Source organism: Mesoplodon mirus (genome assembly GCF_964341445.2).
Source record: "Mesoplodon mirus genome assembly, chromosome: 7".
In the NCBI taxonomy this organism is placed as follows: Eukaryota; Metazoa; Chordata; class Mammalia; order Artiodactyla; family Ziphiidae; genus Mesoplodon; species Mesoplodon mirus.
In genome coordinates, this window is record NC_138983.1 from 79,484,391 (window position 1) to 79,510,729 (window position 26,339).

General features: G+C 46.8%; 2 protein-coding genes and 1 pseudogene across 15 annotated transcripts in view; 2 read left to right on the forward strand and 1 right to left on the reverse strand.

Annotated features, from left to right (window-relative positions):
- LOC309808828 (centrosomal protein of 78 kDa-like) overlaps positions 1-26,339 on the forward strand; it is a 1,511,271-nt pseudogene that overhangs the window by 244,453 nt on the left and 1,240,479 nt on the right. The gene's annotated exons all lie outside the window — the stretch shown is intronic.
- The window catches only part of LOC309807088 (uncharacterized protein), a 457,860-nt gene that overhangs the window by 1,431 nt on the left and 430,090 nt on the right, over positions 1-26,339 (forward strand). For 8 of the 13 annotated variants that reach the window (XR_014294485.1, XR_014294486.1, XR_014294487.1 and 5 more), the window contains exons 1-2: positions 21,008-22,882; positions 23,894-23,958. Coding sequence is in view for 7 of the 13 variants with exons in the window: in XM_082626317.1 (XP_082482443.1) it covers positions 22,410-22,882; positions 23,894-23,958 (538 nt within the window). In the remaining 6 variants the exon portion in view is untranslated. Of the gene's footprint in view, positions 1-21,007; positions 22,883-23,893; positions 23,959-26,339 lie in introns of those variants that run through there. The other 5 variants (XM_082626312.1, XR_014294488.1, XR_014294489.1 and 2 more) reach the window with 5 other exon arrangements.
- LOC309807988 (speedy protein E4-like) lies at positions 4,163-9,575 on the reverse strand (the record flags this gene model as incomplete). Its single annotated transcript, XM_082627997.1, has 6 exons — positions 4,163-5,357; positions 5,518-5,686; positions 7,203-7,288; positions 7,773-7,831; positions 8,727-8,948; positions 9,467-9,575. 6 exons carry the CDS (start codon positions 9,573-9,575, stop codon positions 5,097-5,099), a joined length of 906 nt encoding a protein of 301 aa, XP_082484123.1. The 3' UTR covers positions 4,163-5,096.

A 26,339-nucleotide genomic window follows, 5' to 3' on the forward strand; every position in this document is an offset into this window, starting at 1 on the left:
TGGAAGTAACTTTGGTTCAAAGTTAGTATTAATATTACTATGAATGAGGCTTGACCCATAGTGATGTTATCGGCTGGAACAGAACTCAGGTTCAGCTGCTCATCGCTCAGAAGTCAGTGTTCCAGAGACAAGGGTTGGTGGAAGAAGAAAGATGCTTTATTCAGGAAGCTGGCAACCTGGGAAGATGGTGGGCTAGTGTCCCCAATACCATCTCCCAGTTGCCAATGAGAGGGAAAAGGGGTTGATAGGGAAAAGACGGGAAGTCTCTGGGCTGTGCCGGTGGGGGCTCCGTGCAGAGTAGCACAGTCAGCTCTGACCATCCTCTTGAAATTGGTCATGCAGCGGTGTGGTCAGTGTCATGTTGATTGTTTCAGGCACAGTTAATCTTCAATTCCAGTGTTGGTTTGTTCCCATTTCCTTGAGGCCAGTTCCTGGAATTGTGTAAGCCATTGGTTCAGGTCTGCTCAAGATGGAGCAGCTTGTGTCATAGCTCCAGTCTGGTCATCATACAGTTAGCTTTCTCCTCTTGTAGTGGTTTTAGTATCTGCAAAACAAGTTAGGAGTGTGTGTCTGACACTGTTACTTATGTCCTTCGGGAGGAACTAAAGATTCTGTGACTGCTGTTGTCCTAATCAGTAACTGCTTGAACCTGTTCTTTGGTGACTCAGGGGAGGCCTGGGAGACTGCAGCTATTTTACAGACAAGAGGCAGGGGACATGGAAGGGCCCTGCATGGTCCTGCTTGGTTCCAGCAACCGAGAGGTACAACTTTGTATGCAAGATAATGCGATGTAGTTTTGTTTATTAACAGGAACAAAAATCGTTTGGTCCTAAAGTAAAATGACTGATTGTTCCAGCACCAGAAAGAGGATAGTGAAGGACACAACCTGAATGGGTATAGAAAGTTGTAGGAGACGGGTAGAAAGGGAATTTTATTTGTCTGAGCCGAAGGCAGCTCAGTTTTGATGTTTATTCCAGAGATTTTCAAAAAAGAGCTTATGGTTCTCTTAGTAGCAAATATTATATTGATGCAAAGCTGGAGTTTGGTTTTCTCTCTGTACAAATGATAAATTTTTTTCATGGAGTATTGGTCTCTTTAATAAGTGGTTGGAAAAGTTGTTCTCTAAATCTGCCTAAACAGCAGAGATTCTGTATCTCACTGGAAGAGGTTTCTGCACCTAGTTCTGAATTCATCCGGCCTTATTATTTTTTTGAAAATAAATGCACAGGGACTTCCCTGGTGGCTCCTTGGTGAAGAATCCGCCCGCCAGTGCAGGGCACACTGGTTCAAGCCCTGGTCCGGGAAGATCCCACGTGCTTTTAGAAACTAGAGCACGGAAAGACTAAGGTCACGTGAAATTTGAAACGCTAAATATTGTCATAGTGTTAAGCAGTTTGAAGATTGTTGGAAGAAATTATTTGTCATTCATTCAAGCAATAAACATTTGATGAATACTTGCAAAACATAAAAAACCTCTAGAGCCCGTGAGCCACAACTACTGGAATCGACGTGCCTAGATCCCATGCTCCGGAACAAGAGAAGCCACCGCATGGAGACGCCGACGCACCGCAATGAAGAGTCGCCCCCTCTCCACTGCAACTAGAGAAAGCCCACGTGCAACAAGGAAGACCCAACGCAGACAAAAATAAATAAATATATAAATAAATGTATTGGGGGAAAAAAAGAAAGAAAATAAATGCACAACAAAATTTCTGCATTTCTGAGAAAGTTAAGCTTCCTTAAAACTGTGTTCCTTTTGGTCTGTTTTTTTTTTTTTTTTTTTAAAGTCTACTGTCAGGAACTCCCTGGCACTTCAGCGGTTAGGATTCTGCGCTTCCACTGCTAGAGGCCTGTTTTCGATCCCTGATCAGGGAACTAAGATCCTGCAAGTTGCGTGGCGAGGCCGAAAAAACAGCCAAGACAAAATAATCGTCTCTTGGCTGTTAAACAAAGTCAAGGACCTTTAGTTCCTCCTCAAGGGCTATTGGGTAATATTCTGAGCCACATCCTTGGAGCTGTTTGGCAGAGACTGAAACCCCCAGCAGGTGGAAGAAGTTAACTGCATGTTGCCCACAAGCACGTAGACCCCAGACCAGTTGGAACCAGAAGGCTGATGATGTTGAGTCCCCGTTACCTCACCACTGACCAATCAGAAGAATGACCGTGAGCTGATCACGCACCCTGTAACCCTCTCTTCAACATGTAGCCCCTTTCTCTTTTCCCTGTATAGTCCTCAAGCAAAACTTCAGGAGGGGAGAGTTGGTTCTTCGGGACACGAGTCCACCTCTCTTCTGGACTGCCGGCTTCCTCAGTAAAGCTATCTTTCCTTTTACCCAAGAGTTGTCTCTCAGTATTGGAGTCCTGAATGATGCAAGACCTGCCTCATCTTCTGTAGTTTTCTCTACATGAAAAATAATTGAGGACTATTTTTCAGAGTTAAGAAATGTGGTTGGATAATCACAACGCCATTAAGCAACACCTCGTTGGACAGCAAAGAGGCGAAGCCGACTGGTAATGACCACACACATCCTGACTGTGAGAAGACTTTCGTCTTTATTGTAGTTCCCCAAAAGCTGCATCGCACGGTACTCTTGAACAATCTAAAATAACATACAAACATGCTGAGGCAAGTTAAAAAATTAGGACTGAATTCCCACAATTCAATAATGAGAACTAAAAAAATACAAAATTTATGCTTACAAGAATTGGGAGGAAATACCCACTATGCTATAAGTAGAATGGAAATATGATGTAATAGATAAAATCAACAATCTCTCTTGAAAATGTGAGTAAAACTGTATATATGTGTAAATATACAACAGCTACAGTTCTCATCACAAAAGTTTGTAGTAATAAGATGTTTCAAAATGAAGACTATTTCAAAACTATTTAAAATAAATATATAAATATAAAATATAAAAATACAATAATTTTATAGGTGACATTTTCAAAATAAGCCAGTGAAACTTAAGTCATGAGTCATGACCCTGTGGCTGTAATTATATATATATATATATATTTTTTTTCCTAATTATATATTTTAATGTTATTCCCTCCTATTCTGAGCCGCTACACTCCACCTTCAAATGCTTCTAGACTGGGGCAAACAAGTGTATAAAAAATGGGACCTCCAATGTTCGTCTCAGGGGAGATGGAAATGAAATGATCTGAAAATTGAGGTGGTGCCTTCCAAAAGGGTGGAATCTGAATAAACCCTGTTTTCTTATTGTCCTGCCACAGACTCCTAGAAGCACACCCCGCTCCTAGGAGTATAACACGAAAACTGGCCTCCGCTCATTCTAGAAGATGCTGGCTTCCTCTCGATGATCTGCACAAGAGGCTTCTCCCTTCCTTCTTCACGGCTGTCGTCAGTGTCTGGATTGACCTCTTGTTGAACATCCTCATCTCTCCTGGGCTCTGTGATCTGGAAGTAAGAGAAGGAGCAAGGATGTCAGATTTCAAAGTGGCAACTGTCCAGATATAAAGGTTTTCACATTCTTAGTCAATTCTAACCAGAATTGAGACTCATTTATGATTGGAGTTTTATCTCAAATTCTCCATTCTGAACCCCAGTCCTGAACCATTCATTGTTTTCAAGTGCGATTCTTGGACTTTGGTGACCCTGACTCCAAAAACTACTGAATGCACCCAAGGTCAGGCCCAGTAATCTGCTTTATAGCCCAGACTCCAGGTGATTCTGCTCAGGGAGCTGGCATTTGGAGAAGGCTGCTTTAGTCTTAACTCACCTTGGTCCTTTGGCACCACTTAAATTCTGAACTTGGAAGCACACTACAGACATCACTGACAAGTCAACATCGTGGACCAGGAGACCTGAGGCCGGATCCCTAACCCTAACCCTGCATCCTAATGTCTATGTTATTATTAAGTTTTCATTTATTTACTTATTTTCTTTCTTTTATTTTTGGCTGCATTGGGTCTCTGTTGCTGTGTGTGGGCTTTCTCTCTGTTGCTGTGTGTGGTGAGCGAGGACTACTCTCCGTTGCTTCTCCTGACGGCTTCTCTTGTTGCGGAGCACGGGCTCTAGGCGCACAGGCTGAGTAGTTGCGGCTTGCAGGCTCTAGAACGCAGGCTCAGTAGTTGTGGCTCGTGGGCTCTAGAGCGCAGGCGCAGTAGTTGTGGCGCACGGGCGTAGTTGCTCCGCGGCATGTGGGGTCTTCCCGGACCAGCGCTCAAACCTGTGTGCCCTGCATTGGCAGGCGGTTTCTTAACCACTGTGCCAACAGGGAAGTCCCTGGGTCCTAATGTTTAAATAATACTCAGCCCTAAACTTGGTTAGTGTTATGTGCTGAATGTTTGTGTCCCCCAAAATTCTTATGTTGAAATCTTAAAATCTTAACCCCTAAGGTGCTGGTATTAGGAGGTGGGGTCTTTGGGAGGTTATTAGGTCATGGGGTAGAGCCCTCATGAATGAGATTATTGCCCTTGTAAAAGAGACCGTGCTGTGTTGTTTCTAAGCAACGCGGTCTGTAGTAGGGCAGGTTGAATGGACGAAGGCAGCTAGTTTGCAAGATTTAAACCAAATGTTTGCTCAATCCTCTGCCCACATCTAGAACTCTAATGTGTCAATTGTAATAAGCCATGCTGAAGATGGCATTCCTTAACCTTCAGTCGTTGTGATAAACCCCCTTGACCATAAACGTGAGGGGGAAAAGGTGAATTGTACTAGAGGAATCATTGGTCCAGAAGTGGTGAGTCAGGGGGAATAAAGAGTCACAGGTGATCTGGCCATAGGCAATTTGAAAGTAAATTTGGAGGAATATAAAGCTAGTCATAATTCATCTTTTCTTATTGAACGTGTGGGCTGTTCTATCTAATATCCTGTTTGTAGACATTTACTTTGTTGTAGATAAATGCTAGAACCCATAACCCTGAGGGATGTAAGGCCAAAAATGAATGAAAAAGAGAAACTGGAAACGCAGTATATGGAAAAGAATCACCACCTCGTCAAAGCTGTTATTTGGACCCAATTGCTTTGGGTGAAATAACTTCAGTGAGACCCATGCGTCTGGGACAAACTGGTTTCCCCGAGGTCTGGTGCCCACGGGCCTCGCGGTGCTGGTGTCTGTGTGTGGCTGTCAGTCCGTGGCTGGCGCAGAGTCGGCACGTGGCTGTGTGCCTGGCTGGCCCCCTTCACAGTGTGAGAGGTGATGTGGGTCCAGCAGTGGGATTCCTCCGATTTCCTCAGTAGACAACACGTCATTCCACCCGCACCTTTGCGCACGCAGACCTACCTTTGCGCAGGCCGATGACCTCAGGCCTGCGTGGTCCTGGGGCCTCTGGGGCAAGAGGGCGCGATCTCTTCCCCACACCCAGAGCTCTGGATCAAAAGCCTGGATCTGGAAAGACAAACAGCCCCTGGCAATGAGGATGCCGCTGCCTCCCGTTGCCCCGCCTCCGGTTCTTTCTCGTCTGTCCCCAAGTCCCAAACCGAGTCCCCCATGATCCCCACCTCCTCTCCGTCCCTCCCCCTCCCCGAGACCGCCACAGCCCACCCACCTGCTCGCACTCTTCCCGAGTGACCCATGTCTTCCAGCCCATGGAACGGATGAACTGGGAACGCAGTTTGTGGAACAAGGCATGCTGCGAGCTGTTCTTTCCATAGAGGAACGAAACGATGGCCTGCTTGGGGGCCTGGTTGTTCTCTTCCATGTCGCTGGCCACATAGCTGGGGAAAGACATCAGGTCGCTGTCATCAGGACAGGAAGGGCCTCCACTTGAGATCAGCTTCCCAGAAAAGAGGCAGGCTGAGCATCCTCACACGACCCACCCAGCCCTGCCCAGCGTCACCGGGAGCCGCCCAGTCATCAAGGAGCCACTGCCAGGCAGGACCTTCGGAAGGGTGCCTCTCACACCTTGATGATGAGGACACGATCCAAACCCCCGTTCCCTTCAACTTGTTTTATGTGCACACACCTCTCTTCCTATGTTGTAGGTACATGTACAGTTCCTGAGGGCAGGAGCTGATCTGATCTGTTTCTGCATTCATCCCTCTCCTAGCAAATGACACATTTAGGGCTTGGTTCATATTGATGCATGAATTCAACAGCCTTTTGTGAATCTCTGTTCCCACCACCTCATATTCCCCAGCATGTAGGGTGTACTTTATAAGGTTTGTTAGATGAATGAATGAATGAATGAATGAACATTTTATCTCATGGCCAAATGCAATACTGATTACCTAGAAGTCTCACAGTAACAAACATTTGCCCAATGAAAAGAATTGTGCTGAGTGTTTTGGGAATGCATTGACATTTTGACGAGACCTGCCTTCCACATGGTGTCTAGTCTAGTGGGACCGGGGAAGGGGAAGGGGGGAGATAAGAAATGACTATAATGCAAAGCATCACATTATAATACAATTTGAACTAAAGTGCCTCTGGGATGCAGAAGTTAGGGAGATCGGGCATCGTGAAGGTTTTGGTGTTTGAACCCACTTTAAGGATAAGGTCGTTTTCTTCAGATAAATGTATGGCAAAGATACCTGGATAGAAAGCTCAATAGAAACTTAGAGGGCAGGGTATTTGGAAGGAGCAGTGAAACACAGGAATAAAGTATCAGGACGGTGTGCTGGAGATTGCAGAGAGAGTTAAATCCCAACGCAGAACTCTGGCCTTGATTTGGCATGTCATTAGCCAATGAAATTGTGTGAAGCGGTCAGACCTGTGTTTTGGAAGGATGTTCAGGCAAATAGAGCCAACTGGCTTGGGAGACTTGGAAGAAACATCAGTGGGGAGCATTTGACACCAAATCCGTGCTATGTGATACGGGCCCCGATTGTGGCATTTGTCGTGGGAATGCAGAAACGGAAGATAATCACACTTGGTGCTGATGTCGGAAGACCCGAGACCGGAGAATTCGAACCGGAAACGTCTCAAGTCTGTTACTCGGGGGCAGGATGGTGTCAGTTCTTTCTTCCTCTCCTCTTAGGAAAGTTTCGCGTTTTGCTTTGTTTCTTTCAGTGTTTTAATTGACATTAGGGTAGTTTGTTTTGACAATGAATGCTATAAAAAACAGAACATGGTTTGAAAAAGAAACCACGGTACCGTAATCCTGTCATTTTCACACCTAGAGTCAGTACAAAGGGGTTTAAAAAAATAGATGAAAGGTCAGAGCCCCACGTCTCTCCCTCTGCCCTCCCAGGGTGTTGAATATTGATGGCGGGGATGGAGCAAGGTACTCACAGAGCTATGAAGAAATGGATTCTCTGGAATTGCCAGGAGAGGAGCCCGGCCCGGCTGACATACGCTATCACCATCGACAGGAGATACTGATGGAAAGAGGGGAAAAAACGTAGGAGAGAGGTCACATCCTGGAAGAGGAGAAAGAGTGGGAGGGAGAAGGGAGCAGGGGACGAGGAATGGGTGGTGCCACTTGGAGGAGAGACCCCCGTGTGGGGTGAGCCTGATTGTTTGGGGAAGGGGAGAGGACAGAAGGTCAGAGTTGGCGGCGCTCCAAGGATGGGAGGCTTTGGGATTGAGGGCGTGGACTTAGGGCCGCGGGCACAGGACGGTGTTCGATGAACCGGAGCCAAGGCGAGTCCCCAGGAGCTGAGAGGAGAGGGGACTTAGGCAGCAACCACCAAAGGGGCACTCCTGGGGCTCAGATCCCAGAGGGGACCTCGAGGCCCCTGGAGGGAAGTGTTGACAAGGCATGAGGTTAGGAGGGGAGTGGAAACGTGGGTGTAGAAAGCACCCAGCGCGCCCACCTAGAACAGGCGCTGGAGCAGGAATCCATCTCAGTGGGTGACTTACCTTGTCAGATACTTCCAGGTTTTTGTCCCAGGCGAGGAATTTCTTAACGACGGGATCCTCTGTGAAAAAAGGGCAGATGTTGCCAGTGGGAACAGGGCTGTCGTGGGAGCATTCCAGAGCCAAGAGGGTGAACCGCGCCCCCCTGGGGAAATGCCAAGATGTGGCCCAGGGTGAAGCTGACGGAAAGAGGGGAGGGAAGACCATTCACTGTGGGAGGAAAGGGGGTGACTCCCCTTCTGGGGGGGCCGAGTGACAGGGAGTGATGCCCCTTCATCATGCATTCACGTACCTGCAGAGGGCATCAAGATACTCTCAGCCAATGTCTCAATTGACAGTCATGTCAGGGGGTGAAGATGGCTTGTCAGCCCCTCCTCCCCCCACCCCGAACATGCCAGTAAGATTCAAAAGGCCAGTAAGAGCTAGAGTCTCGGGTACAGTTGAAACCAAGCGAACCTAATCCTGTATCATTTCTAAATCTAACCTAGTCTTGTATCATTTCTAAGTCTAACCTCATCCTGTATCTTTTATGTGTCCCCCGTATCCTTTATCCGTAGACAGTCCGCCAGGGACGGAGAGCGCACCAAGTAGCAGGGAATTCTTTTCCACTGGGAAAGTGTAGTCATGGGAAGTTCTGGTTTGTTTGTTTTTCAAGTATAGGATTGGAGGTTGCTGGGCAGGGCGGTGGGTCCTTACCAAGCATCCACTTGAAGACCTTGTGGTGCTCAGGCAGCACTGAAGACACCCGCTGTCGCTTCAGCTTCATCTTGAGCCCACTGAACGACTCCACGACCCAGGTGTCGGCCTCGTGGTGCTCAGGCAGCACTGAAGACACCCGCTGTCGCTTCAGCTTCATCTTGAACCCACTCAGCGACTCCACGACCCAGGTGTCGGCCTCGTGGTGCTCAGGCAGCACTGAAGACACCCGCTGTCGCTTCAGCTTCATCTTGAACCCACTCAGCGACTCCACGACCCAGGTGTCGGCCTCGTGGTGCTCAGGCAGCACTGAAGACACCCGCTGTCGCTTCAGCTTCATCTTGAGCCCACTCAGCAACTCCACGACCCAGGTGTCCTGGGCCTCAGCGGCCGTGTTGCCCTCCACCTCCGCTCTGAACGCCACTGACCTCTTCCTCTTACAGCCGGGGCGCTGAGGCGGGGGGCTGCAACCAGCCCAGGGAGCTGACGAAGGAGAAGAGACTACAGTATGACGCTCTCGTCTTGGGAATTCAGCCACTGGTGACCACCCAACCCCACCCCGACTCCGCCTCCCCCCCGAAGCACCCCCGTGCTTTCCAGTCTCACAGACCGCTGACCTTGCCCCAAGTCATCTTTCCATCTTTCTCTGTCCACATCTACCTATCCCTCCCCTGACTCTTTTTGTCATTTGTCCAGCTTCCCGTCCTCGAAACTCTTTCTCATGGTAGATAATTTCTCCCACCAGGAATAAAAAAAAAGAACCCTCCCCTTGTTTCCTCTCTCCCCTTCTCTCATCCTTGGATCTCATCTCCTAACCCTGTTTCTTGCTCCCCAGGTGTTCCGTGTCCCCAGCTCCTGTGCTCTCCTCCCTCAATCCCTGGCTTTCTGAATGTCTCCTTTCTTTCATAGGCACCTTATGCAGGTGCTCCTTCCCGACCTCTGTACCCTTTCCTCCTTACTGGTCAAATCTCTGAAATTCCTTCTCATGCCAGCTCCCTCACCTGACGGTCCTGGGCTTTCTTCATAGACAGTCAACTCCAGGGGGTACCCTGAAGAGCTGGACTGGGAATTCAGCTCCTCAGCCTGGGAAGTCGGTTGACGATTGTCCATGATGTCTCCCAGACTCTTCCCTTCCTCGAAGCCTAGACTCTGCTTTGTCCCAACTCTTCTTCTGGACTTGGGCTAAACACAAGTGGTCGTCCCTTCTCCAAGCTGCGGGGCAACTGTCAGTGGAGAGAAGCTCTGGCGAGATTCTGTTGTCTACTACTGCTGCCAAGCACCAAGGAGTCTGGTCCATCCAATCGGGAAGGTCGGAAGCCTCTGATGTCATCATCGGAGTTTGAAGGAAACCAGTTTGAAGGAAAGCACAAGTAACTGTCAGACCTATGCGTGCACTTGTCCCAGAGATCAGGGGTAAATGGTATCTCCTGCCACTGACCCAACCTCTGCCCATCCTCCAAAACCCCCCTCAGGGTATCCGGACCCCTCTTTTTTTTTGTCATAAATGGCAAAATTTTATTCTTTTTTTTTTTCTTCATCTTTATTTTTAATTTTTTTTTTGCTTTATAACAAATTTAATCAGTTATACATATACATATGTTTGCATATCCCCTCCCTTTTGCGTCTCCCTCCCACCCTCCCTATCCCACCCCTCCAGGCAGTCACAAAGCACCGAGCTGATCTCCCTGTGCTATGCGGCTGCTTCCCACTAGCTATCTACCTTACGTTTGGTAGTGTATATATGTCCATGCCGCTCTTTCACTTTGTCACAGCTTACCCTTCCCCCTCCCCATATCCTCAAGTCCATTCTCTAGTAGGTCTGTGTCTTTATTCCTGTCTTATCCCTATGTTCTTCATGACATTTTTTTTTCTTAAATTCCATATATATGTGTCAGCATACAGTATTTGTCTTTCTCTTTCTGACTTACTTCACTCTGTATGACAGGCTCTAGGTCCATCCACCTCATTACAAATAGCTCAATTTCGTTTCTTTTTATGGCTGAGTAATATTCCATTGTATATATGTGCCACATCTTCTTTACCCATTCATCCGATGATGGACACTTAGGTTGTTTCCATCTCCGGGCTATTGTAAATAGGGCTGCTATGAACATTTTGGTACATGTCTCTTTTTGAATTATGGTTTTCTCAGGGTATATGCCCAGTAGTGGGATTGCTGGGTCATATGGTAGTTCTATTTGTAGTTTTTTAAGGAACCTCCATACCGTTCTCCATAGTGGCTGTACCAATTCACATTCCCACCAGCAGTGCAAGAGTGTTCCCTTTTTTCCACACCCTCTCCAGCATTTATTGTTTCTAGATTTTTTGATGATGGCCATTCTGACTGGTGTGAGATGATATCTCATTGTAGTTTTGATTTGTATTTCTCTAATGAGTAAAGATGTTGAGCATCCTTTCATGTGTTTGTTGGCAGTCTGTATATCTTCTGTGGAGAAATGTCTATTTAGGTCTTCTGCCCATTTTTGGATTGGGTTGTTTGTTTTTTTGTTATTGAGCTGCATGAGCTGCTTATAAATTTTGGAGATTAATCCTTTGTCAGTTGCTTCATTTGCAAATATTTTCTCCCATTCTGAGGGTTGTCTTTTGGTCTTGTTTATGGTTTCCTTTGCTGTGCAAAAGCTTTGAAGTTTCATTAGGTCGCATTTGTTTATTTTCATTTTGATTTCCTTTTCTCTAGGAGGTGGGTCCAAAAGGATCTTGCTGTGATTTATGTCATAGAGTGTTCTGCCTATGTTTTCCTCTAAGAGTTTGATAGTTTCTGGACTTACATTTAAGTCTTTAATCCATTTTGAGCTTATTTTTGTGTATGGTGTTAGGGAGTGATCGAATCTCATACTTTTACATGTCCCTATCCAGTTTTCCCAGTACCACTTATTGAAGAGACTGTCCTTTCTCCACTGTACATTCCTGCTTCCTTTATCAAAGATAAGGTGAGCATATGTGCGTGGGCTTATCTCTGGGCTTTCTATCCTGTTCCATTGATCTTTCTGTTTTTGTGCCAGTACCATACTGTCTTGATTACTGTAGCTTTGTAGTATAGTCTGAAGTCAGGGAGCCTGATTCCTCCAGCTCCATTTTTCGTTCTCAAGATTGCTTTGGCTATTCGGGGTCTTTTGTGTTTCCATACAAATTGTGAAATTTTTTGTTCTAGTTCTGTGAAAAATGCCAGTGGTAGTTTGATAGGGATTGCATTGAATCTGTAGATTGCTTTGGGTAGTAGAGTCATTTTCACAATGTTGATTCTTCCAATCCAAGAACATGGTACATCTCTCCATCTATTTGTATCATCTTTAATTTCTTTCATCAGTGTCTTATAATTTTCTGCATACAGGTCTTTTGTCTCCTTAGGTAGGTTTATTCCTAGATATTTTATTCTTTTTGTTGCAATGGTAAATGGGAGTGTTTCCTTGATTTCACTTTCAGATTTTTCATCATTAGTATATAGGAATGCCAGAGATTTATGTGCATTAATTTTGTATCCTGCACCTCTACCAAATTCATTGATTAGCTCTAGTAGTTTTCTGGTAGCATCTTTAGGATTCTCTACGTATAGCATCATGTCATCTGCAAACAGTGACAGCTTTACTTCGTTTCTGATTTGGATTCCTTTTATTTCCTTTTGTTCTCTGATTGCTGTGGCTAAAACTTCCAAAACTATGTTTAATAAGAGTGGTGAGAGTGGGCAACCTTGTCTTTTTCCTGATGTTAGTGGAAATGGTTTCAGCTTTTCACCATTGAGGACGATGCTGGCTGTGGGTTTGTCATATATGGCCTTTATTATGTTGAGGAAAGTTCCCTCTATGCCTACTTTCTGCAGGGTTTTTATCATAAATGGGTGTTGAATTTTGTCAAAAGCTTTCTCTGCATCTATTGAGATGATCATATGGTTTTTCTCCTTCCATTTGTTAATATGGTGTATCACGTTGATTGATTTGCGTATATTGAAGAATCCTTGCATTCCTGGAATAAACCCCACTTGATCATGGTGTAAGATCCTTTTAATGTGCTGTTAGATTCTGTTTGCTAGTATTTTGTTGAGGATTTTTGCATCTATGTTCATCAGTGATATTGGCCTGTAGTTTTCTTTCTTTGTGACATCCTTGTCTGGTTTTGGTATCAAGGTGATGGTGGCCTCGTAGAATGAGTTTGGGAGTGTTCCTCCCTCTGCTATATTTTGGAAGAGTTTGAGAAGGATAGGTGTTAGCTCTTCTCTAAATGCTTGATAGAATTCGCCTGTGAAGCCATCTGGTCCTGGGCTTTTGTTTGTTGGAAGATTTTTTATCACAGTTTCAATTTCAGTGCTTGTGATTGGTCTGTTCATATTTTCTATTTCTTCCTGATTCAGTCTTGGCAGGTTGTGCATTTCTAAGAATTTGTCCATTTCTTCCAGGTTGTCCATTTTATTGGCATAGAGTTGCTTGTAGTAATCTCTCATGATCTTTTGTATTTCTGCAGTGTCAGTTGTTACTTCTCCTTTTTCATTTCTAATTCTATTGATTTGAGTCTTCTCCCTTTTTTTCTTGATGAGTCTGGCTAATGGTTTATCAATTTTGTTTATCTTCTCAAAGAACCAGCTTTTAGTTTTATTGATCTTTGCTATCGTTTCCTTCATTTCTTTTTCATTTATTTCTGATCTGATCTTTATGATTTCTTTCCTTCTGCTAACTTTGGGATGTTTTTGTTCTTCTTTCTCTAATTGCTTTAGGTGCAAGATTAGGTTGTTTATTCGAGATGTTTCCTGTTTCTTAAGGTGGGATTGTATGGCTATAAACTTCCCTCTTAGAACTGCTTTTGCTGCCTCTCCTAGGTTTTGGGTCGTCATGTCTCCATTGTCATTTGTTTCTAGGTATTTTTTAATTTCCTCTTTGATTTCTTCAGTGATCACTTCGTTATTAAGTAGTGTATTGTTTAGCCTCCATGCGTTTGTATTTTTTTACAGCTCTTTTCCTGTAATTGATGTCTAGTCTCATAGCATTGTGGTCGGAAAAGATACTTGATACAATTTCAATTCAAAAAAAAATTTTTTTAGCTAAGTAGTATTCCATTGTATGTATATATATCACATCTTCCTTACCCATTCATCTCTTAATAAACACTTAGCTTGCTTCCATATGTTGTCAATTGTAAATAATGCTGCCATGAACATTAGGGTGCATATATCTTTTCAAATTAATGTTTTTTGGTTTTATTTTTTTCGATATATATCCAGGAGTGAAAATGCTGTGTCATATGGTAGTTCTAATTTTTTTTACAAGTTTATTGGAGTACAATTGATTCACAATGGTGTATTAGTTTCTGCTTTATAACAAAGCGAATCAGTTATACATATACACCTGTTCCCATATCCCCTCCCTCTTGTGTCTCCCTCCCTCCCACCCTGCACCCCTCTTTACCGCTTCCCAGCAGGTGCACTGTCCTCTCCCTGCTGGACTCTCCCCCTCCCTCCCATTCCTCTTCCACGGCCTGGTGGGAGAGTGGGGAGAGGGACAAGGAAACTTAGGGGAAGCAGCAACGTTTCAGCCTTATAAGAGTGAGATAATGGCTTCCGTGGTGGTGCAGTGGTTGAGAGTCCACCTGCCGATGCAGGGGACACGGGTTGGTACCCCGGTTCAGGAAGATCCCACATGCCGCGGAGTGGCTGGGCCCATGAGCCATGGCCGCTGAGTCTGCGCGTCCGGAGCCTGTGCTCCGCAACGGGAGAGGCCACAACCGTGAGAGGCCCGCGTACCCCCCCCCAAAAAAAATAAATAAAGAATGAGATAAGTATGTAAAAAAAGATCCCAGGTACATCGACTCACTGGATTAAAAAGTTACGTTAAAACACGCCATTTGGCAAAGCTCTTTGGCTGAATGTTTACTGACACTGCGTTCAGAATTCTGTACTGGGGGAGTACACGTCCGCTCCCCTCAGGCACCTTTGAGTCCAAGAGCCATTTGGAGAAGCTAAAATCATAGAAAACTACAGGTGCTCACGCACCCTTCAAAGGGTGTCTACAAACACACACACACACACACACACACACACAAAGGGCACCTTTGGATGTCACAAAGTCCATGGATTGTCCAAAGCCTGCCCCTTGATTCCAGTTAAGAAGTTCTAGTCTACTTATCAAAATCTTGAGAATGTGGTATCACTGTTGACCCAGAGATTTCACTACCTGAATAAAAATGTCACATGTACAAAATACTAAATGGAAAAAACTCCAGTTCAACACAGATTATTTTTCTGAATAAAAATGTCACATGCACAAAAAGACTAAATGGAAAAATTTCCAATTCCAGACAGGTTATTTTTCTATGAGGGTAGGAAGTATATGGTAGCCGAGATGCAGAGAAGAAAATAGCCAACTCAGGGTCATGCAGTGTCACTGGAAGCTTCTTCTGAACCTCCCAACTCGTACTTCCACTCCTCCCCTTTGGGTCTGAGTCTTGCTTTTTTTCTTGGGTTTCCCTGGTGGCACAGTGGTCAAGAATCCGCCTGCCGATGCAGGGGACACAGGTTCGAGCCCTGGTCCGGGAAGATCCCACATACCGCGGAGCACCTAACGCCCATGCGCCACAACTACTGAGCTTGCAAGCCATAACTCCTCAGCCCGCGAGCCACAACTACTGAGCCCATGCGCCTAGGGCCCATGCTCTGCCGCAAAGAGAAGCCACCTCAATGAGAAGCCTGCACACTGCACCGAAGAGTAGCCCCCGCTCGCCGCCACTAGAGAAAGCCTGCGCACAGCAACGAAGACCCAACGCAGCCGAAAATAAGTAAAACAAAAATCTTAAGGAAAAATAAAAGAATTCTCATTGTTGTGCAACCATCCCGACCATCCATCTCCAGAATGTTTTCATCCTGTCCAAGTGAAACTCTGTCCCCATTAAACACTGACTCCCCATCCCCCTCCCAGCCCCTGACACCCACCACTCCACTTTCTGTCTCTCTGAATTTGACCCGTCTGGGGACCTCACAGAAGTGGAATCATGTAACATTTGTCCATTTGTATCTGACTTATCCACTTAGCTTAATGTCTTCGCATGTCATCTGTGTGGTAGCCTGTGTCAAAATTTCCTTCCTAGACCCCAAAGCCAGTGTGGACAGTACACAGTACACAGTGAGTGAGAAGGAAATAAAACCGTGGGTCTGAAGAAGTTCAGATGTTTGCCAAGTGCAGTGGGAAAGCAGTGAATGAGAGGTGTCCTGATCCAGTTTGCACTGAAAGGGGAACAATTGATTTTGGCTGCTGCATAAATGGATGGGGTGGGGATTCAGTAAGAGTGGAAGTTGGGAGACCCAGATAAGGTTAGGAATTTGGCGTGGTAGTCCAGGAAGACGATGTCTGAGAAGATGGAGAGAAGTAAACAGGTTCTCTGTATTTGAAGGGAGAATCAGCAAGGCTCATCGGGGGATCAGATTGCGGGGAGGTAGTGGGGCGCTGTTCTGTTTACTCTGTGTGCACGTGTGTGCTTATGCCTCTACTGCTGAGACTTAATTGTTTCTACAAAGAAACACTAACCTTTCCTCTTAAAAGTGGAATTGTTAAATTTTCACTGTTCATACAAAGAAATGTCAATCTTTGAAAAATACATAAATGGTCTTTGTATCAATTAGAAACTTTCCTTCCTGTTTGTGGGTGAATAATATCTGTTGTGTGAATATACACACTACATTTTCTTGATCCATTCATCTGTCAGTGAACACTTGGTTTGTTTCCACATTTTGGCTCTGAATCTTGCTTTTGAATTATTGTTTGGACTTTGATGAGAAGTATCTGTGTTGTTCAGGATGTGCCCAGAGGTTTATTCTGTCTTCTGATCACTTCCATATTTCTAATTAGCCCAAGCAATGCATACGTAGAGTCAAATCAGTTCATCCAAGGTGCAGGGACTGAGTGTCTCTTTGGTTTGCACTCGTGGACTTTCTGAGATGTTCTAGGTCTCAGAGGCCGTGCAAAGAGTGTCTGAGGTCCTCCAGAGCTGCCACAGCCTGGCTCTCCTCAGGGTCTGCACTGCTGGGAAAAGCACTGCTGCTTGAGGACCTGTGTCCCTCTGCTGTAGACGTTGCATTGTTAGGAGGCAAATGAATTCAGATTTGCGTTCCTCATGCTTTCAACCATCACAGCTGATTGGGTCCTTGTATAACAAAACAGAAGTTCACTCTCCCTCTTGGCTAACAGGCTTTCAAATATTAGAAGGTTGGTATTCTGTCCCCATGAAAATTTCTCTTGTGTACTGTGAAATACCCTGATTGCTTTATCTAGTCTTCAGATCTGGATTTGCATAATCCCACCCCACCGCACCTTGTCCAAATGTGCTACAGTCGGGTGGGACCCATCTTAAGATGTGTTGGTATGTTGTCCAAAAATGGCGTAAACAGCCCAGATTGAATGTGATGTTGTAAGTGAGCAGGACCTTGTGGGGCCTTCCTGGGACGGATTCTCCCCATGTCTTCTGCCTGCTTCTTGTCTTTAGAAAATTTTAGCCTCCTAGCCTTCCGTGAGTTGGAAACAAACAATTTAATCAGAGAAGGGAGAAAGTGCCAAAAGCAAGGAAAAGAGTCCCAAAAGACCAAATAATACTAGTGTAGCCGTTAAACAAAGTCAAGGACCTTTAGTTCCTCCTCAAGGGCTGTAGATACTGTTCTGAGCCACGTCCTTGGAGCTGTTTTGCAGAGACTGAAGCCCCCAGCAGGGGGGAGGAAGGTAACTGCATGCTGCCCACAAGCACGTAGACCCCAGACCAGCTGGAACCAGCCGGTTGATGATGTTGACCTCAGATTACCTCACCACCAACCAATCGGAAGAATGTCCACAAGCTGACCACACACGCCTCAACCTCCTCTCCCTCACCCCACTCGTTTGTAATTCACTTTAAACATTTTTTAAATTTTATATTGGGAGTATAGTTGATTTACAGTGTTGTGTTAGTTTCCGGTGTACAGCAAAGTGATTCAGTTATATGGACACAGATATCTATTCTTTTTCAGATTGTTTTCCCATTTAGGTTATTACCGAATTTTGCTTTTTTTTCGTGGTGCTGTGTGGCTTGTAGGATCTCAGTTCCCCGACCAGGGATTGAACCCGGGCCACGGCCGTGAAAGACCAGAATCCTAACCTCTGGGCCACCAGGGAACTCCCTAGGTTAATACAGAATATTGAGTAGAGATCCCTGTGCTCTACAGGAGGTCCTTGTTGATTTCCTGTTTTATATATAGTTGTGTGCATATGTTAGCCCCAACCTCCTGATCTATCCCTCTCCCCCACCTTTTCCCTTTGGTAAACCTAAGTTTTTTTTCTATGTCTGTGAGTCTGTTTCTGTTTTGTTAAGAAGTTCATTCATATCACTGTTTTAGATTCCACATAGGAGTGATAGCATATGGTATTTGTCTTTGTCTGACATCCTTCACTTAGTATGATAATCTCTAGGTCCATCCATGTTGCTGCACATGGCATAATCTCATTCTTTTTTATGGCTGAGTAGTATTCCATCACACATATGTACCACATCTTCCCTATCCATCCCTCTGTCGATGGACATTTAAGTTGCTTCCATGTCTTGGCTATTGTAAATCGTACTGCTGTACATATTGGGGTGCATGTGTCTTCTTGAATTATGGTTTTCTCTGGGTATATGCCCAGGAGTGGGATTGCTGGGTCCTACGGTAGCTCTAGCTTTAGTGTTTTGAGGAACCTCCACACTGTTCTGCACAGCGGCAGCACCAGTGTACATTCCCACCAACAGCCTCACCCCATCTGTAAACACCTTTCCCTGAAAGCCACTGGGGAGTGGGGGCCTTTTGAGCCCTAGATACCTGGACCCCTTGCTTGTTGCCCTGCCATAAACGTGGCACTTTCCTTCACCGTGACCCGTGTCAGTAGATTGGCTTTAGTGCGTGCGGGCGAGTGGACCCAAGTTTGGTTCAGTAACAGCGTGTTTGGAGATAAGCAAAACTATCACCTCTCCTCCTCTCTTTTCCTCCTGTGGATGCAGTTTAATATAACAACGGCTGTAGCTCTCGTGCAGAAATATCAGTAGGGTGAAGCAGAAGTGCTTCGTCAATACAATCCTTTGGGCATGAGAGTCACGTGGAGAAAATATTCCAACACAGATGCCTGGACCCAGCCTCACAGATTCTAATTCCACAGCACTGAGCCAGGGCCTAATTTTAACCTTCTCAATTGACATGCTTCTGATTTGGAAATGACTGGGTGGGATGTGCCACCCAGGCTGGTGCAGTAGGGGGTCTTCAAGGCGTCATTGAATGCAATAAGCAGGAGGGAGGTGAACCGTGACCTGGATTTCAACCAGGCAGCCTCTGTCAGGGCTGTGGCCGGGCCATGGGTCCACAGCTGAGCGGACGTCTGTGTCAGCCTGCAGTCCTCCTGCCAACGGGTCCGTGACAAGCCCTCCGGCGGCCTGGTGCTGCTGCGGATGAGCAGCCCTGGGATCGGAGTTCAGCCCAGGCACCTACCTGGTACATACATAGTGCATGTGCTTGTGAGGAAACCGCCCTCTCCACCAGGAAGCCTGGAGCACATCCTCCCGTACAGCCCTCAGAGGGGACCAACCCTGCTGACACCTTGATCTCAGACTTGCAGCCTGCGTAAATGTCGGACAGTGCATTTGTGTTGCTTAAGCCCGCCAGTGTGTCGTATTTTGTGATGCAGCCCAAGTAAACTGCTACGACCTGTATTTTGAATAAGAAGGAATTCACATGAGACGGTCACTTTCCTGCTTCCCCTGCCTTTATTTTTTTAATTTTTATTTGTAAAAAATTATTTATCTCTCTTAGGCTGCATCGTGTCTAATTGCAGCACGCGGGCTTAATTGCCCCGTGGCGTGTGGGATCTTAGCTCCCGGACCAGTGTTCCCAGGCTTTGAACCCACGTACCCTGTATTAGAAGGCGGATTCTTTACCACTGGAACACCAGGGAAGTCCCTCCCCTGCCTTTAAATTAAGACGTGTCGCTGAGCTTCAAAGAAGAGCCTGTCCTTTTCTGTTAGATTACAAACTTGAGTTTTCTTCTTAAACATTGCGTTTCCTGGTTGTGGTAGATGTGTTAGTGTTGAAAAAAATGGTTGAGAGACTTTAAGAGGAAAATGATTTTACAAATCCTGAAGATGGGTGCCAGTTATCTTGATAAAATTGGTATGTTAAGAGACCCAAAATAAACAGGAGAAAACACAGGCAACTACTTAGGAAATGCAGGATGGGAAAGGCTTCTTCAAGTACAGTGTCCAAGCTGATGAAAAGTATGAAGTGAAAGTGAAAGATTTGAACACAAAATATCTTTTTAAGTGTCTGTATAACAGAATGTGAGAGTAAAAAATTAAGTTAAAAAGATAACAGGGATTGACAGATACACACTTTTATATGTAAAATAGATAAACAGTAAGGACCTACTGTATAGCCCAGGGAACTATGTTCAATATCTTGTAATAACCCATAATGGAAAAAAGAACCTGAAAAAGAATACATATATTCTTACATAAATACATGTAACTGAGTCACTTTGCTGTACACCTGAAATATTGTAAACGAAGTATACTTCAATAAAAATAGATAAGTGACCAAGTAGGGAAAATATCTGTATTTAATAGAAATGCAGATACAAAAAGAGAAAGCTTTATATTGTAAATCTCCATATATATGAAGAGATCTTAATGAAAGCAAACTAAAAGGTGGCCATTGCTGCTTCTGGTCAAGGTGAAATCGCAGGGTCCAGGTTTACCCTCCTAGCTTCAACAACTTTAAAAAGGGGGAAATGTATGAAATGACAGTTTTTCACCTTTTGGAGAGAGGGGTGAGTCGTGAGAGACATCAGCTCACTGCTGGACATCCTGTTCATTGGGATGACTCTGTACTTATTATTCCCTTTTTTAGAGCATTTCCTCAAGACAACTTGTAATAGAAAGACTTGCAGAGAGTGTCCAGGGCAGGGGGCTGGGGAGCCCAGCATGTCTCTGGGCTGGAGGGATAGAGTGAGGTGTTGAGGTGGGCACAGCAGCTGGGGTTCACAGGCCACCCCAGTCTTCTGCTGAGACACGGTCAGTGCACGTGGGTGAGGTGAGAACTGGAGGCCTGGTGGCGTGCTCATGGGCGCACTGCCCTTCCAAGGCGCTTCCCAGCAAGGTACTCCGTGTAGCTGATGTCCTTACGTGGTGAACTTGGAAAATGCGAGAAATGCGCCCTGGAGGTTTGCCAGGCTCAGGCTCAGAGGAGGTGTGGTCGCTGTCATTCCCACACAAGCAGCATTTCATCAGTGAGAATTCAGGCAGAGGCCACAGTCAGCAGCAGCAAGAACTGGAAAAGACCATTCTTGGCTCTAAGCAGCCACTTCCAAGAGCAGTTTTGGAGAAGCACACATTTTGTGCAGGATTCATTTAATGTGGCAGTTCAGCTGGGGAAATCAGGAATGGGTTAGGTGCTTATTCATTTGCATGAATCATCACTTCTTATTTCCATTTTTAGAGGATTTCCTCAAGACGCTTGTAATAGAAATACTTCCTCTGTCCTTTTCGTAAGTATCTAAATCTTTTTAAAAGCTAAATCAGTCTCTTGCCAGCATTACAACCCAGGAATGTTTATGTTAAGGACCTGAGAGCTATCTTCTTTATCTCTCTGTCACCAGGGGAGTTTAGGCTAGGTGTTAGGCACTTTCCTCTGAGCTATAAGTACGTGCTTGTCCTAGAGATAGGAGAAGTTGTCTTTCTCCTTTGGATAAAGGGTATTAACTAGCATGGACAACCACCGAGATGACCAGGTGAATTTAGGATGTACTCTGAAAGAATGTATGCCATTTTTATGGTGGTGTCAAGTCTATTCCCATGAGGCAAGTTCCCGTTTATCTTGAGAACCTGTATGCAACAGATTTTATCTGCTGAGCTATAAAAAAAAAGGTGAGGTTGATTTCATTTGCACAAACATTAGTGGTTCACCTGTGGGTGCACAGCACAGTCTGGTTTAATGGTTATTCAACAGTAAAACCGTTTTCTTTATCTCTACATTTGTGGAGAGGATTTTCTCGGTTGGCGAGAGATTTTATTTTTATTTTTATTTTGTGTGTTCGTTAATTAATTAATTAATGAGACTGTGCTGCGCAGCATGCGGGATCTTAGTTCCCCAACCAGGAATCAAACACGTGCCCCCTGCAGTGGAAACTAGGAGTCTTCACCACTGGACCACCAGGGAAGTCCCTGGAGATTTTATTTTTAACTTTTCCCCTAGCAGCTTTTAAGGAACAGTTGGCGAAGAACACAGTTATATTATTTCACCCCCAGTGATAAATAGTGATAAATCATTACCCTTCTGATTCCATTTTTGAAAAATGATATTTTTACCTAACATAAACAGTATCCTCTTTAAGAGGTAAGATCCCAGGTATCTGTTTTCTGTTTTCGGTTTGTGTGTACGTTCTGATTTTCGTAGTTTTTAATGTGTTGGTTGTGTAATCTAAACAGCTACAGTTTCTATTTTCCTTTCCTTCCGTGGGCAATATTAGTTTGTGTCATGGCTGGGCATTTATTGTATTCTAGGATTTGAATGAAAGTTGTAGCGTTTCAGTTAAGCGAACATGATACCCTCCTTCCCCTCTCCTGGTGGTGGGGGAATCTCAGATGTAACCCGAAATGTCCCAGGGCCGGGAAGGGACCAGGGACCCTGGAGACCATCACACAGCCCCCACTTGAGGCCACACCTTTCCTTGATCCCTAACAGGAGTGAAGACAAATGGGCAATGGAGTCCCTGGTCCAGGCGGCACACCCTCGCAGCACAGCAGCACTTGAGCGCCAGATGAGATGGAGACATTTCATACGCTCACTATCTTGACGGCACGGAGACTTCTGGGAGGCTTCTGGAGTCCGGGTACTTGTCCCGCGCTCCTGGCGGGCTTTGGCAGGCGGACTTCGGGCGTCCGCCTGCGCAGGTGCGCCTCATGATGTGTGCGTGTTGGCGCACGCGCACCGTCGCCGCCCCGCCCCCGCTTCCTGTGCGTGCCCAGGTCGTCGCTGGCCGTGGTTCCCCCGTCTTGGCCTCTTGCGGGCGAGCATTTCGGGGCCTGCGGGACGGTGCGCTGTCCGGGCCGGCCGGCAGCCCGCGGGAGCGGGCTGTGCGGGCGAGGGTTTGCGTGGGCCGGGCGGAGGCTGGAACTGTGACCTCCGAGCTCGAGCCGTGGAGCCCGCGTTTGGGCCGGAGTGGCCGGGCGGCCGGCGGCGGTGCAGTGCCCGACCATGTGCAGCGCGGGGCCAAGCGAGGTCCCGGGAGGGACGTGGGCCCAGAGCCGGCTCCTCTGGCCCAGTGGTCTCGGGAGGCGGAGCGGAGGGACCCCGAGAGAGGAGCGCGCCCGAGGAGCAGCCCCCGGACCGGAGCCTCGGGAGCCCGCGGGGCCGGTGAGCGAGTCCCGACGGGGTAGGTGTTGCGTTTGCAGGCCTGTAGTTGGTTGTGGAGCCTGCGGCCCTTGAAGAGCAGGGCTTGGGGTAGCCCGCCCTGGGCCCCGCGGTAGAGCCACCTGGAGGGTTTGACCGCTTCCCGGAGGTGGAGGGGCCGGGCTGGAGGACAGGGCCTGCTGCTCCGGATGGGGTTCCCCTGGGACTTGTGAGCTCTGGGTGTCCTGGGGGAGCAGGGTCCACAGGCTCGGCCGGGACGTGCCGCGTCTTCCCCTCCGTCCAACCCCGATCCTCCACCTCCTCCTCGTCCTCCCCCTCCTGTCGCCCTCTCGGCATCTCGCACGTGTGTCTCGAGGCGCGTCAGCACCTTGGTTGTCTACTGTAAGCGTCTGCCGCCCCCCTGGGTTGTGCCCTGTGGAGTCGCCCAGTGTAATCGGTGCAGGACGAGTCTGCAGGGCTTCTGTCCTGCTGCCTCGGGTGAGGAAGGAAGCGATGGGGCCTGAGGAGGGAGATGACTTGTCCTAGACCCTCACCGGGTGTGCACGTGGGGTCGCTCACAGGACTCCAAACTCCTAGGGCAGGTGTTCTGTCCACTTAAAGTCAGTTTTAATAAAAGATGTTTTTGAGCGTTGCACTTAAGTTTGTAAAGTTTGTACAAATCATTGCAAGACTGAAACGCACCTGAGTGTGTTCCTTTATTCTGGGTATCCTGTGGATTTTCTGATCTAAGTTGTTAACAGACTGAGAAGAGATAAACTATAAGCGTTTTTTAATTTCATATTTAATGACGGAGGTTTATTTTAATAGGATTCAATGTACACTCGCTACGGAAAAATAAAGTATCCCCTCAGGTACCACAGCCACGTGGGAGCTACAGACCTGAGGGTGGTTGCTCCCTCCTTATTCTCACAGGCCCTTCTGAAGGTGAAAGGACGGGTCTCCCACAGGTGTCTCTTGTGGAGCGCGAGGCGGGTGCTCGTGCATCCCGAGCCGCTTCAGTCGTAGCTTCACTGCCTGCGTTTTCCTTCTCCAGGTCCGCCTCCACTGTCACAGTCCTGCACGTTGTTCCAAGAGCAGCGGAAAATGAATCAGCCTCTGGTGAGTTTGCTGTTTATGTGTTTACTTGCTGCTGTTCTTTTGTGATAACACCTTGGGAGGCGAATAGTTCAAAAGTTAAAATGGGAAAGTAGGAGTAGGTAAAAGATGTGGTTAGACAAAGCGTAGAGGAGCAGGTCAGCACCAAGTGTTTCTGGCACGTTCTACGTGTAGATCCCAGGATCCTCTTAGAGCCACAGTACAAGCCTCGTGTTCTTGACATTTGTGGCAAAACACCATCCCTTGCTTGACTTACACGGTCCTGCCGAAGCACTTTTGTTCTCGAGCATTAAAAGGTTTCCTTGAGGATCCCGCTGTAGGCCGCGAGCCTTCCTGAGCAACAGCCCCTAACGTGTTGACGTTGGTGCCTTCCTTGTGCTTCCTGTAAGCCGAGAGCGTGCTGTCCAGGGAGCACTCAGTGCATATAACTTGTCTGTTCAGTAGAACACCGTTGTCACATAGGTACATTGTTTTCAGTGCTCAGTCGAGGGATGCAATGAGGATCATCTGGAAGAACAGCCTTGTCACCCTTCCAGTAAATTTCCCTCTTTGTCTCTTACAATCTCAGAGGGTCGCGTTACACACCATGCAGTGAGGTCTCTGGCAAAGATTCTTGTTTCCCAGCTGAATTGTATCGTGCAGCCTGCGGTCTTGGTTCTGCCCCTCCACGGAACCTGATCCGGTTGAGGTGACCTGGCATCCAGCATACAAAGCAGTGGAGATTTGCCAGTCGTCACCTCAGACCACTGTCGCCTTGCCATCTGCAGAGTCTGCTCTGTTGGTTTCTGTGACAGATCTCTCCTTGCTGTCTTCCTGACTGATTCTTTCTTCCGCCCTCTTTGTGTGTTGTCTTTTCCCCCTTGGTTCATGACTCTTCAACCCGTCTGATCTCACCCTCTGGTGCTTTTCACCTCCAACTCTGTCGGTTCTCCCACCTGGACCAGATAGATGCCTCTGTCCAGCCACTTGCCAGCATCTCTATGGAGTTGGTCCAAAGGGCACCTCGGATTACTAGATCCAGTAGATCCAGAAATGGTTATTTACAGCTCCCCTGCCCCTTGCCTTGTCCTGTTGTCCCTGGCGACTCATCGTTGCATCATCCAGCCTGTCACCTGCCCAGAAAAATGAGTTCATTCTAAAGGCCTTCTCCATCCTCTGTTACCACGTTGTAGTGTGAGGCTTGTTAATGTCGTCTTCTAAATGGTTTTTATTCGTTCTCCTTCATCCCATACTTGCTACCATTAAAACAGCTTATCTGTTCATTTCTGTAGTTACAGAAACTTTTCTTCTGTGCCGCTACCTCTTTCGTCCAGCAGCTCAAGTGTATTCTCCACGCTGAGTATTTCTCCTAAAATATGAATCACAGCATTTTGTCTGCATGTGGGAAGCACTTTAGAGGTTCCCTGGGTGACTGGACAAACGAGGTTGCCGTTCTGTGGAGCCATTAACCATCGAGCCCAGCACTGGGGGGAGATCGTACCTCGCTGATGATGCGTTTGGATGGATCTGTGGGGTAAAATCCTGATCGGAGAGGCTTAGGAGAGAGGAGTGGGAGAACTGGGTTTGTTCTGGTTCCAACTTTTTCAAGACATTTTGCTGAGACGGGGAAAATAGAAACTGGACAGTAGCTGGGGTAGGAGCTGAGGTCCGGGGAGGATGTTGTGTTGTGTTGTGTTGTGTTGTGATGGGAGAAATAACAGTGGGAATGATCCAGTAGATGCGTGTGGGGGAGGGCAGAGCTGCTGCCCGTGGTCCTGGAGTGGGGAGGGGATGGCTGAGCAGGGTTGCAGGTGGGGAAGCCCTCCGATGGCTTCTCTGTTCTCAGGGGAGCAGCTCCTCAGCTGAGGGTGAGGGTGAGGTTGGGGGTTTGAGGGGAGAGCAGAGCTCTGGGGCCCAGCTCCGTCGTGACCATCAGCACACAGTGCGTCCAGCTGGGAAGACTGCACTTGCCTCCCTGCCTGAAAAGCCGTCTCCTTTCTTAAATGGAGTAATTACTCTCTGGGGAGCCTGTGTAATTACATGGGTGCTTCTCAGCTCAAAGCGAATTGAGTGCCAGTTCTGGCCACGGACATTTTCTTCTCTGCTGATGGAAGGGTCCCCAGAGGAAGTGTCCTGCTTGCCTGGCTCTTGGCCTCGAGGACCCTTCACACCATCTAGTGTTGTGTCTTTTATCTTTGACATAAGCATCAAATGTCTTCAGGTTGTGCATGTGATCTTAAGAAGCAATTCCCTGCTTCCAGGAGCTTCTGTTCTCCTCGGGAAAGGCACTTCACAGACGTAATTACAGGAGAGGACGGGAATCCTGCCCGTCGATACGTAGGGAACTCCAGAGTGCTGACAAAGCAGAGCCTGCTTTTATTTATTTATTTATTCATTCATTTTAA